An 11,027-nucleotide genomic window follows, 5' to 3' on the forward strand; every position below is an offset into this window, starting at 1 on the left:
ACACATGCCAGTGCAGCCGCATGTACACTTCATTACCGCGATTCAGTTTAACATAGGGTTACAAGGCAAGCACCACAACTCAACAACAGCCGTCAGTTAGCGGTGAAAGACAGAGGGGGGCGCAGTCACTGGTAGACTACCGGTCAGGACTCCTGCGAATCAAAGAATGTCAAAGTTCGAACAAAGAATCGACATGCTCATCGACAAGCACTGCCACCGTGAGATAGCTACTTGAAGGAGTTTTCAAGAGTGTGTTATATTATTGGGGCAGATGGACCGCTGCAGTGTGGTTCGTTTGAGCTCACTGACAGCCCGATGAAGAAGTTGGAGAATCATAGATTAAAGTACTTGAATTGCGAATTTGCACTGCGGCTACTTGCCATGGGCACTAGTAACATATATGTAAGGACGGAAACGTTAACGTTTGCCATGATCCCGCGGAACCAATTCGCGTCCACCTCGCGCCTGAGCTCCACCTGCATTCCAATCACTCAAACGCTCCCGATCGGAAGTAGTTGCATTATGCACATTCATTAACTTCCTTGTCACAGTGCTGCGAATATCAGGCAAGCCAGGCCCTCAATCATTGTACATTTTACTGATGCCTACCAGTAAAAATACAAATAGTGAACAAGATGCGTGCGATACACCCCAAAGTGACATCCAATAATGCGCTTACTAGTAGTACTTTTCTGCATCTTCTTCTACCTCTTTGGAGTGATCCAAGCTACACCTACAACAAATACAACAAATACAACTACTGGCGACAGTTTTAAAGCCCCCATCATTCACGACAAGAAACTCGATGGACAATCGTCTCCAGCTCCGTTCTCACTATATTTGCGTGTATCTACACCGCCATTCACCCTAATATTCCGAGTCCCAAAGACAACACCCTTCATATCCTACGGCGGGCGACTTGGGATCATGATAATGGCACTTCTCGCTCCAGAACTAATTGTCGCATGGGCTATGCGTCAGTCGTTCAGTGCTCGTCAGGTTACAAGACAGTTCAAGGAATCGGGGTATCCCAGCGTGGTCCGAAGTCGGAGTCTCATGAAGGCGAGTTGTACCTTTGGAAATTCTACATCTCATAACTTACAACACATGTCCCTTAGAAAAGGAATCTGTTGAAGTACCTCAGCCTCGCCTTCTTCGCTTCTTTCGCCTCCATCGCATCTTTCACCTCCCTCACTTCTTTCGCCTCCTTCTCACAGTGCTTGCTAAATGTGCATTATTTGTGCCGGCGTTTCTCTGGCATTTCCCTGGTGCTCTTATGAGGTGGGTCAAGGGGTTGGCTAAGGCTGATCTCTCAGAGAAATCTGAAGGTAAGCCCAAATCGTGCTCATCCAAACGCTGATTCATGTGCATCCTTAGATTATACGTGGACTCAGACACACAGCCTCTTTGTGCTGATGGGTGGTTTCATGCTTTATGTGGACGGGAACCCCTACCACACACTACAGCCTGACGAGATCCTCATGCTGATACGTGACAGGTGTATCGACGCCCCTACCCTGACAGCAAACCAGATCCAGGACAGGAGCAAAGGCAATGCGATATCGAAAGGATTGGTCATCATTCAAGTGGCCTGGTTTGTTATGCAACTCATCACCCGCGCCATCTATCACCTCGAAACCACCCAGCTCGAAGTGGGGACACTCGCTTTTGCGGTTCTCAATTTCCTAACTTATGCTGTGTGGTGGAACAAGCCTCTCAACGTGAAATGTCCACATCCAGTGTACTGGAAGTCGACCGAATCAAGGCCAGAGAATTACATTGAGTACGTATACACGTTAGCAATTATACCGCTGCTGATTATGTCTGCCTTAGTACCAGTGATAGAGATGAACTCGCTCGGCTTGGGATCTTGGCTCCAGTTTCCGCCCAATTATAGAACTGTCGGGCTTGCTCAGTGCTGTTCCTACATCTCGAAAGCTCCGAGTTCTAACATTTGATGGCAGCATCAAACTCGAAGATTTGGACACGGCGGTTCTTTGCTTGCTGGGTTGCTCATGGCAACCACATTTGGCGGCATCCATTGTGTGGCTTGGACTTTTGCCTTCCCCACATACTTGGAACACTTGCTATGGCGCATCAGTGCCGTCGCTATAACTTGCACACCCTGGCCTTGTATTTTCACTTTATTTATCTTTAACGTCCTGGACATACCGACTGCGGTGTACCTTATTGTCTATGCATTATATGTCACGTTGTACGTTGCAGCACGTGGCATCCTCTTGGTACTTATGTTCACCACTTTGCGCAAACTTTCTCCTGACGCATACATCGTGGTGTCGTGGACTAGTTTAGTGCCGCACTTATAGTTCTTGATCATGGTACTTGTGATACACTTCATACTTTTGTAATGATATTCAGATGCGGCATTCTTGTCGTCGACGGAGCTAGGTACACACTACATAGTACATAAGTTGTTGCGCGACCGCTATGAACGACGTTTGGCATGACGCGAACCGAACAAACTTGAACAAACTCGCAGTGCTCAAGTCTGCCTTGCACTTGCTAATCAATTAATCACCATGGACGGCAGCTGTTTGGTACGGCAGATCGGCGGCAAACAGATGATTAATGAGCAGGTAGCAGCTTTCCCGATCGACCAGGATACAGCTACCTTCAAGTTTGGGCGCGACCCAACATGCAGCGCCCGTCTCTGTTATACAGAGGTCAGTGCTCTGCACGCGGAAATTGTGTTTCTGGAAAGACAGGTGCGTAACTTATTTGCCTATAATACCTACACGCACTGATATCTTTAGAAATAAATCATGTGCGTTGGCAGGCTTTCAATCCTCGTCGCCTTTGGCAAAGCATGCCTCTCAACAGACAGTTGTGGAAGGAGTGAAGGTTTAAGGAGGAGAGCGTGGGGGCCAGGTTGGGAAGGACGCTAATGAGTAAGAAGACGAACAAAGAAGGTAAGCACTTTTTTCTTTGTTGAAGCTGGGACGTCAGATATGTGGATGACATGGAGTGTTTTGGATAGCATTGAGAATTGATTCAAGCTTTTATAAGCTGATATAGGTAGGCGCATGAGGAGCTTATCACATTTGCTCAGATCCTTCCATCGCCTGCCTCTCCTCGCTCCCCTTTCCTTGGCGCAGTCATTTGCGTTGACAGGCTTTTAATCGTCGTCGCCCTTGGCAAAGCACGCCTCACTATCGACGGCTGTAAATGGAGTGAAGGCCAGACTCTGGAGGGCACGAGTGAGTGAATAGGAGAAGCTGGTGAGTGCATAGCTTATTTTTTCGAGGTGGGGAGTCGGACATGCGGGCAATGGGAGTATACAGCCGGCGTTTTGATTCGATTCGATTTTTTGGGAGTTGATACAGGGTGCATATACGTGAGCACACGGGGAGCTCGTCCTCTTCCTTGCGCATCATCCGCCAACCTTCGCTTCCCTTTCCCTGCCCAACACTAAATTTACTGGTGATCCATCCCCTCTTGGATCGTCTTTGACGTGCCGACTTACCAGGACTGGGAAATGCACACGCCGAAGGAAGCATAGGTGGTTATAGAGATGCTCAGTCACTATGATATGCACGAAGGACGCGCAAGACTAACACCAATGGCCGCCCCAGGACTGCTAAGAAAGAAGAGTCGTGATCTGCTGAAACTCCTCACTGAACCCACGACCCAGTTTGACGGTAGTTGGCCGAAGAATTAAATCCTGTCGTTGAACATGCGTTAGCCCTGGATTCATCACTGTCAACTGCGCGGAAGGTATTTATCGTTGACGCTATTAGAACAGACGCTCACATGTATATGTACACGTTTAGTTGGGCCTCATCAAACCCATTCTTGAGGCGCCAGAAAGCCTTCGATGATGTGGCGATCGACTTGAGGGTGCCGATGAGTGGATACACTGACAAGGTGCGGTTCATTTAGGTAGAATACTCCGGGTGTCTCAAAGGGCGCCAGTTATTCGGGCATATACAATTGGACCGTGACAACCGCTCGCCCAAGCCATGAAGAACTGTAATCAGCACGAAATTTCATAGGCTACTCGTGATAGCTTCATTGTCAGGGTGTGAGAGATTTCACTTGTAAATCTCGTCGCAGGTGTGCAACAAATGCGCCAGTCTCAAAGTCCCAGTTTCGAATATAGATTTGATCTGAGGAAGTCGACAAGTGAGTGGCACTGAGTTACATGTAAGTTATGATACGAGTAGGATGCAACTTGCGATCGTGCAAGTGAGAAACTACCAGAATATTCAACTCTACTAGGCTAAGGATATTGTCGCAACATTCATCCGGCCGCATGAAGTCTGGTTGTGTTCTATGCATATTAAAAGCTCACCAGGTGGAATTATAGTAGTAGATAAAAGCCTGCGATTTGAATAATGAAACATTGCTTTTCAAGTCGAAGGCATGTACTGACGTGCATCATTACCAAGGGCCTTTGGAATCTCTTGCGTATGCTGCAGTAGTGTAAGCTGGGAACGGTGGGGGTCGACACATGCTAGTGCCGCATGTACTTCATTACCGATGGAGTTGTATATAGGGTTACAAGGCAAGCACCACAACTAAACACGGCCGCCAGTTAGCAATGAAAGACAGAGGGGGCGCTATTACTGCCAGTGAAGACCCCTGCGAACCAAAGGCGCCGAAGTTCGAACAGAGAATTGACGTGCTCATTGACAACCATACAACTGTGACATAGCAAGGAGTTTTCAAAAGTGTGTTACATTAATATTGTTGGAGACAGATGGAAGTTTGGTTCGTGAGCCACATCGTAGTCCTATATGGCTAGTCATAGCCCGATCGAGAATCGGAGTCGAGAATTGAGATAAATAAATTATATGAAGCACTTGATTCATTGTGAATTTGCACTAGTACTGCTACTTATGCACGATTATTACTTCGAATTCGAACCCATATGTACATCCGCTTGTCAGGCTGGCGAGCATATTGGCATACTGCCTTAAGATGAAGCCCCCTAGTAAACTAGACTTTGGCTGACAGAGCCTTGAAGATGATACACACAGTATACGCTGAAGCAGTGCAGACTCAAACACCGTCAAGGAGCCGATTCGTCGACCAGGTACGTGGCACTCTTTCTGCTCGAGTTCCACTGCGCCCACACTGACAGATGAGAACACGCTACGGAAGTTGCCTTCCATATGCCTTAAACACGCCATATTCTTAATTTTATCGTGCATGTGTGCTAACTTATGACTGTATTATCGATAAAGGTGGCAAGGCTGCAGGACTAGCGTCTATCGTGCCGATCAGCCACTAACAATATGGTATTACACTCACGTGCAGCTTGCCCTGAACCCAACAGCCCGTTAGAAGTTCCTTGGTCTGCGAATTCTCTCAGACAGTAAAATGGACACACTGAAATCTGCCGAAAGAACTGTTCAACCATATGCCGCATCAACAAAATCTAGCCAAGTTTCTCGTGCTGTGTGGTGGAGCGGTGAACTTGACCATGACATCTTGAGAAGCCCAACTTGAGTATTTCTTCGTCACATCAATCTGCTAGAGCGAGAGTCATCTGTGCGAATAACACATCAGGAAAAATCTCCTAAGCTAATTAGATGTTTTTAGAACTAATGTTCCATCATTATGTCTAAATCATACAAATTCAAAGTTTTAGCTGTTTAGATCGCTTATTTTACCCCTTAATAAAAAGACGAGAATTAGAAGTTATTCAAGCAAATTATCATGCATTGTAGAGTTAATTTGTTTGATTTTAGATGGGTGGATGATCAGATCCGACCAAATCAGACAGCATTACAGGGGGAAAAAACTAGTCTTTGATTAAAAATGGGTGTATGGGTAGGCTAATTTGTATGCTATGACCAACGACGGACATATGACAACAGTAACTAGTTTCGCAAATGCTTCCAGCTCGCTAGCGTGGCTACTAGCAGCGCCGCTATACATCAACTTCCTACAAGCAAAGTAAGCACAAGCCTGAAGCAGAGGACCTGAATGTGGAGAGCGGTTAGTAGGGGAGCATGTAACACCTATGAAAATGAGTGCTCGAGCGTTGAACAACTGTTGTGCATCCGTCTTAGTAGCGGTAGCGAGAACGAAATGAAATGATAATTTTTGGGTGGAAGCCTCGATAGCGGCCGATTTTAAAGTAGTGAGGTGTGCTGCTACCTAAAGTGGGCGGTGCGGGTGGAGCTGCGTTTTTGATCTGTTCTTTGGTTCCCTCGCCATTTGTTTCTTACTCCTCGTCCTTGGACGCATCTTTGCGTACCATTCCCATGCAAGCCGAATGACTTCACCGTCGGCGTCGAAGGTGTTGGAATTTCACTGTATCCTGGGCGTGCCGTTGGGTGGCGAACGTATATGGCACTGCATGTGGAGAAGGAGACCTCTGCATAGGCAGGAATGAAAACGAAGGGAGACGCATATGGAGGAAGGTTGAAAGGTGTCAACGAGGACAGCGTAGACTCAGGGTCCTGGAGGGAAACGAATAGCTGCAGGGTCAACGGAGACCACATCGCCTGGGGCTAGACGTGCGTCGGCATTCGTATGCTGTAGATGCGCATTAGTATATCGAAGCTGATACCAGGCGCACCTTTTTGCCATTTAGCAGGACAGATCCATGAACGACGAGTCTCCGTGCCTCATAGACACTATGAGGCGAAGCAGCACCGAAAAATGAACACGTCAATGCGTCGCTCCACCTAGGCAACCGTGGTACGCACGTACGAGTGCTTTCGAGATCCAACGCTGCTGAAACAGCGTCTTAGGCGAGCGAGTGAAGTCAATGGCCTCGGCCTCGGCACCACAGGACCGCCTCCAGAGGTTGTAGAGGTTACGCGGAGACCAGCTCTGTTAAAAATATTGTCTGTTTAGGTTTTAGCTGAAGATAATAGCTATGGAACTTACCATTCGAGGCATGGCCTTCCAAAATGCAAAAATGTTGGCGTCCCTCATGGTGGGGTTTGGAAGACTGCCGAAAATAGTGTAACGGTAGGCGTAGTCGAAGTGTCTTGAGTCACCTAGGGTCACGAAAGTTTCGAAGAGAAAAAGAAAGGCAAAGAAAAGAAAAGAAAAGCAGGAAGAAGGTTTAAACTTGCTGGAGCGTGGCGTGAGCACTGCGTGGCGCGGAGACAAGAGAGGCCATGTGCTGCAGAGGGAAGGCAGGCTTTGGTGGAGAAAGACGATGGTAGCCATAAGAGGGCGTAGGCGCCAAAAATGTACCTTCAATCACCAGAGAAGGACGAGTGGAGTTTGGTGCAGTGGACGGTGCATGCACTGATGAAGCTTCAAGACTTGGAAGTTAGATGAGTGTAGAATCCAGATGCGGCGTGGCGCAAGTTGGGTGAAAAATGGACTGTTGAATTCAAGCGTGGGAGCTCTATAATTATTAATTTAGGTGGTTCGATTTTCAAAATTTTCAGTGTGGAAGGCGCCGGAAGGAACCAAAGCGTTGTTCTTTTCCGCAGTACATCTCACTCACTTGATCCTACATACACAGTATCCTCGCCCTTATCCAAGAATTAATATCTGCACCGTCGGGTTAAGTCCGAATCCGAGTCATCTTCGCCTTACCACCGAAATCAATGCCACTGCTCTTCCCCCAATGGTCCGTGTTCAAGTTCCTACTCACCTTATATATGTTGAATGGTTTTGTTGAATTCAAGCCGGAAATTGAGCGCAGTGTCCACCTTATACCAAGGTTTAGTGTTATGGCCCCGCGAGAGTGGACGAGTGATACAGTGCTTGAGGGCTGTGAGCCTGTGACACCTTCTGGTTGAACTCATACATAGATAGACCAACTTTTTCAATGTTCAGATAATTCTCGATAACTCTTGCTAATCATTCGTTTGCATTAAAATAATCACATCTAAATTATCATCCTTAGTGACTTTATTCATAAACACCTGTGATTATGTGAATGTTATGACTTTATGTGAATTTTGGCTAATTTGCCTTGGGAGAGTTTTCCTGATGCAGCTGAACAGGTAACAAGAATGAGAATGAGAATGAAACTAAACGTACGATTGATACGCAAGACAGTACGCCCTGCGCCACCATGCAGATGTACCTGTGAAACTGGGTCGATTCAACCACGATCGAGAGGATGTCGTGGATCAGTCTGAGCGAAATGGGCGAGAAGTTATTCGAGAAAGGAAGAGTGCCACATGTCATGATAACAATATCACTGTGGAAACGAGAAAATAGTCAGGCCGGATTAGTGTAGGGACAGACCATATATGCGGAATATAAACAGACATCGCATACAACGCAAATCCCGAAGCGCTAGACTAGCGAGAGGTACACAGTGCTGGCTCTAATCCGACACTGGACACATAAATTTTGCAGAGGTAGATTAGTTATCTGTGTATCTAATCCAACAATAGGATCATATCGGAAAACATGACTTGCACATCTGAATTATGTCTGCATACATATACAAAATAGTTCTGATTAGACTCATCAGTAAATCACTCGGTTCTGTACAGAACTGTACAGAACTGTACAGTGTGACAGGCCGACAGCTTGGTCCCTTCTATACAGCTCACTACAGTACTACTTCACTCTGTAGATCTCTGTACAGATAACTCACAGACACCCAGAGAAGGGCTCTTGTACCAATAAAATATAATTGTGCCGCTGCTGCTAGCTGCTCGACTGTTCACACATGTACACACAAGCAAAAAATCGACAAAATCAATAATAGCATTCAATCAGATGCATACTACACTAAACGACGCTCGAGATAGAATCAATGCGGGGCAATAATGTCAAGAATAGAAAGACGTCAATCAAGGATGATTTTCAAATGAGAATGTCTCGAAGCGTCATTCACATTGCCGTCGACTTTGTAGGACTCCGCCCTGTGAGAACTTCATCAGCATGCAATACTTCGAAAGCAAAAACTCCTTGCCATCCAGCTGCAGCCCAGGAACGAAGTTGCCGCGCTAATTTCGGTCCATGGTAAGGGTCACGCATGATCGATTCCAGGTTAGTGAGCATAGCAGTATACAAAGAAGAGTATTCCTTTGCGGTGAACTTCGGAAATGATTTTCCGCTGCCGTTCTTAGCAAAGCCATCTAGGACACAATTAACCTATCAAACATGTGGTCAGTGTGTTGTTAGTAGGACATGGAAGGACGAAAAAATACCGCGGTGCAAACCAGTGCCAAGCACTCTAGCGGTAAAGACTTCTGGAAGACCTCAGGTCTCCTGCGAGCAACACGGTAAGACCCTGTATAGAAGAAAGAGATAGAAGCCTCGCGGAGCACAGGATGAGAGGCGTTTTCGGTTTTCCCATTTCATCTACACCGTTGCGTAAGAAAATAGCGTCTTTGAGCAACTCCGTGGCAGCTTCTTCAACCCAGGCAGCACGTGTTGGGGTGGGACATGAGATGGAGGTATGAGGTCGTACATGGAGGGCACAATACTGGCAACGGTCTTCTTGAGGTCCGAGTGCCACGTTGATAAATCCTCATACAGCTAACATAACAGCACGTTAGATATCGGATGCGTGCCAATGAATGCACACACCAGTTTTGCCATATCATGCTTGCGATCAGGCCAAATACCTGGTAGACACGTCAGTAAAATATCTCGACAGCAAAAAAGACCTACCCGCTTCGACTTGTTGACCACCCTCGAGCCATTCAACGAGCGAAGCCATGAGTATCTCGTTGATGGAACCTGTCAAATCTTTCGCTAGTTTGGGGAATGGGTTCTCTATCGCGTGTTTGGGCGCGGCACTCGCTCTTCGTAACCTCAAGGAAGTTTTTCCATCGTGGACCATACCAGCCTAGTTGAGTGGCTCTAGGCCCATCACCTGATTCCTTCACTTTTGCTGATGTAGTCTTGACGTTTGTGTCCTTTGACTTGGAAGAACTTTGTCTCGGCGTGACGTAGGAGGTCAAGAACTTGTGGATCAGGAAGTCGAGGGCGTCCATTTTTCTGGTGGTGGCGCTGTAAGACATCATCTGGCTTAGGTTCAGCCGGCTGCCAAACAAACAGAAAATTAGTAGGCTTTCAGGAAACTAAATAAACTATACCTTGGTCGCGGTATCATCAGTACTGGAGATATCATCTGCCAAAGATCTTTCTGCATTAATGTCACCTTCATCACGTGAATATTGAAAATCGAAGTCGGTTGGAAGAGCACGAGCGACATGGGGTTGAGACGGTAAATCTTCTTTTGAGAAACCTGTCACTCGTTTAGTATGTCATGATGGTGATCATTGAATTTGCTTACCAGGATGTTCAGTCACGCGCCCCTGCGCTGCTCCCCAGCCAACTTCATTGTCCGTGTGATCTTCGTCGTCGTCGTCGTCGTCAGTATTTCCATCGCCACCCCTCACTAGATGTCTCCGTGCTTTCAGCTCCTGAATCTTGCGGTCCGTGTTGACTGGCCGAAGGGTAGGATCCAGGTTCTGGAATAAGTCTGAGTTAGCATCAGGCTGACGTGCGCTAGACCTGCTGAAAGAGCCTGCTTTCTCCCTGGCTGCAGCCACAAAGGGGTTGTTGAGTGCCTGCAGGTCAGGCTCTGTACCAGGGGGAACGATGAACTGAGAAAAACCAAAGCGTGCACCCGCTTCACGATGTACGAAACTGGGTTGGAGGTTTGGGGGCTCGACAGTCCGAGGCAACGGGAGTAGTTTTCTTCGTCAATGTAGCTTTTTTCCCCGTGGTTTCGAAGGCGCAGAATCCATGGACTCGACAGTTGAGGCAACGGGAGCAGGTTTCTTCGCCACTGTAGCTTTTTCCCCCCTGTTGGTCTCGAAGGCGCAGAAATCCATCGGCTTGCCAGAGGCACTATATGGTGGAGGGGGCTTCTGATGTATTCAGAGTGATCAGTCTGTTACTACAAGTAAAAAACGAAAAAACCTTCATCCGGCCTCTCTTGCGAGGCGGGGTTCTGGATGCAAGCGGATTGGTAGGGATCCTAGAGTCGAGGGAGGTGGAGCCTTTGGGCTGGCTGGTACGTGCTGGGCACCCAAGAGTGCTCCAATGATCTCGAGTTGACTAACTCTACCTCCTGTTCCAGCACCAGGACGTCCAGAACGTCGAGTAGGCTGCTG

The 11,027-nt window shown here is 47.3% G+C and overlaps 4 protein-coding genes across 4 annotated transcripts; 2 read left to right on the top strand and 2 right to left on the bottom strand.

Annotated features, from left to right (window-relative positions):
• Nucleotides 1-774: 774 nt before the first annotated feature.
• Nucleotides 775-1,932, top strand: DFJ58DRAFT_473694 (uncharacterized protein). The gene is made up of 4 exons (XM_041380553.1): nt 775-1,062; nt 1,119-1,328; nt 1,378-1,783; nt 1,834-1,932. Exons 1-4 carry the CDS (start codon nt 966-968, stop codon nt 1,895-1,897), a joined length of 777 nt encoding a protein of 258 aa, XP_041234624.1. The 5' UTR covers nt 775-965; the 3' UTR covers nt 1,898-1,932.
• DFJ58DRAFT_834348 (uncharacterized protein) lies at nt 1,838-2,350 on the top strand. Its single transcript, XM_041392237.1, has one exon. It carries the CDS (start codon nt 2,016-2,018, stop codon nt 2,325-2,327), a length of 312 nt encoding a protein of 103 aa, XP_041234625.1. The 5' UTR covers nt 1,838-2,015; the 3' UTR covers nt 2,328-2,350.
• A 3,428-nt stretch (nt 2,351-5,778) lies between these two features.
• Nucleotides 5,779-6,912, bottom strand: DFJ58DRAFT_850523 (uncharacterized protein; the record flags this gene model as incomplete). The annotated part of the gene is made up of 5 exons (XM_041393775.1): nt 5,779-5,911; nt 6,127-6,482; nt 6,551-6,598; nt 6,685-6,807; nt 6,865-6,912. The coding sequence occupies 5 exons, from the start codon at nt 6,910-6,912 to the stop codon at nt 5,779-5,781; spliced, it is 708 nt and encodes a 235-aa protein (XP_041234626.1).
• Nucleotides 6,913-7,391: 479 nt separating this feature from the next.
• DFJ58DRAFT_890808 (uncharacterized protein) lies at nt 7,392-10,932 on the bottom strand (the record flags this gene model as incomplete). The annotated part of the gene is made up of 13 exons (XM_041394740.1): nt 7,392-7,935; nt 7,981-8,004; nt 8,549-8,613; nt 8,792-9,051; nt 9,120-9,190; nt 9,300-9,438; nt 9,490-9,527; nt 9,574-9,716; nt 9,779-9,948; nt 10,002-10,153; nt 10,202-10,514; nt 10,668-10,781; nt 10,834-10,932. Coding segments are annotated over 13 exons (1,644 nt in total), but the record flags the coding sequence as incomplete, so codon positions are not given.
• Between the last annotated feature and the right edge of the window lie 95 nt (nt 10,933-11,027).

This window comes from Suillus subalutaceus (genome assembly GCF_016647625.1).
Source record: "Suillus subalutaceus strain FC151 chromosome Unknown DFJ58scaffold_805, whole genome shotgun sequence".
In the NCBI taxonomy this organism is placed as follows: domain Eukaryota; kingdom Fungi; phylum Basidiomycota; class Agaricomycetes; order Boletales; family Suillaceae; genus Suillus; species Suillus subalutaceus.

What these genes read in the sequence shown, in the direction of transcription:
- DFJ58DRAFT_834348 (XM_041392237.1), top strand. Translation starts at nt 2,016, where the DNA reads ATGGCAACCACATTTGGCGGCATCCATTGTGTGGCTTGGACTTTTGCC.
- DFJ58DRAFT_473694 (XM_041380553.1), top strand. Translation starts at nt 966, where the DNA reads ATGGGCTATGCGTCAGTCGTTCAGTGCTCGTCAGGTTACAAGACAGTT. An exon ending in TCTCTCAGAGAAATCTGAAG is followed by an intron (nt 1,329 to 1,377) that starts GTAAGCCCAAAT and finishes GTGCATCCTTAG; the next exon opens with ATTATACGTGGACTCAGACA. An exon ending in AGGCCAGAGAATTACATTGA is followed by an intron (nt 1,784 to 1,833) that starts GTACGTATACAC and finishes TGTCTGCCTTAG; the next exon opens with TACCAGTGATAGAGATGAAC.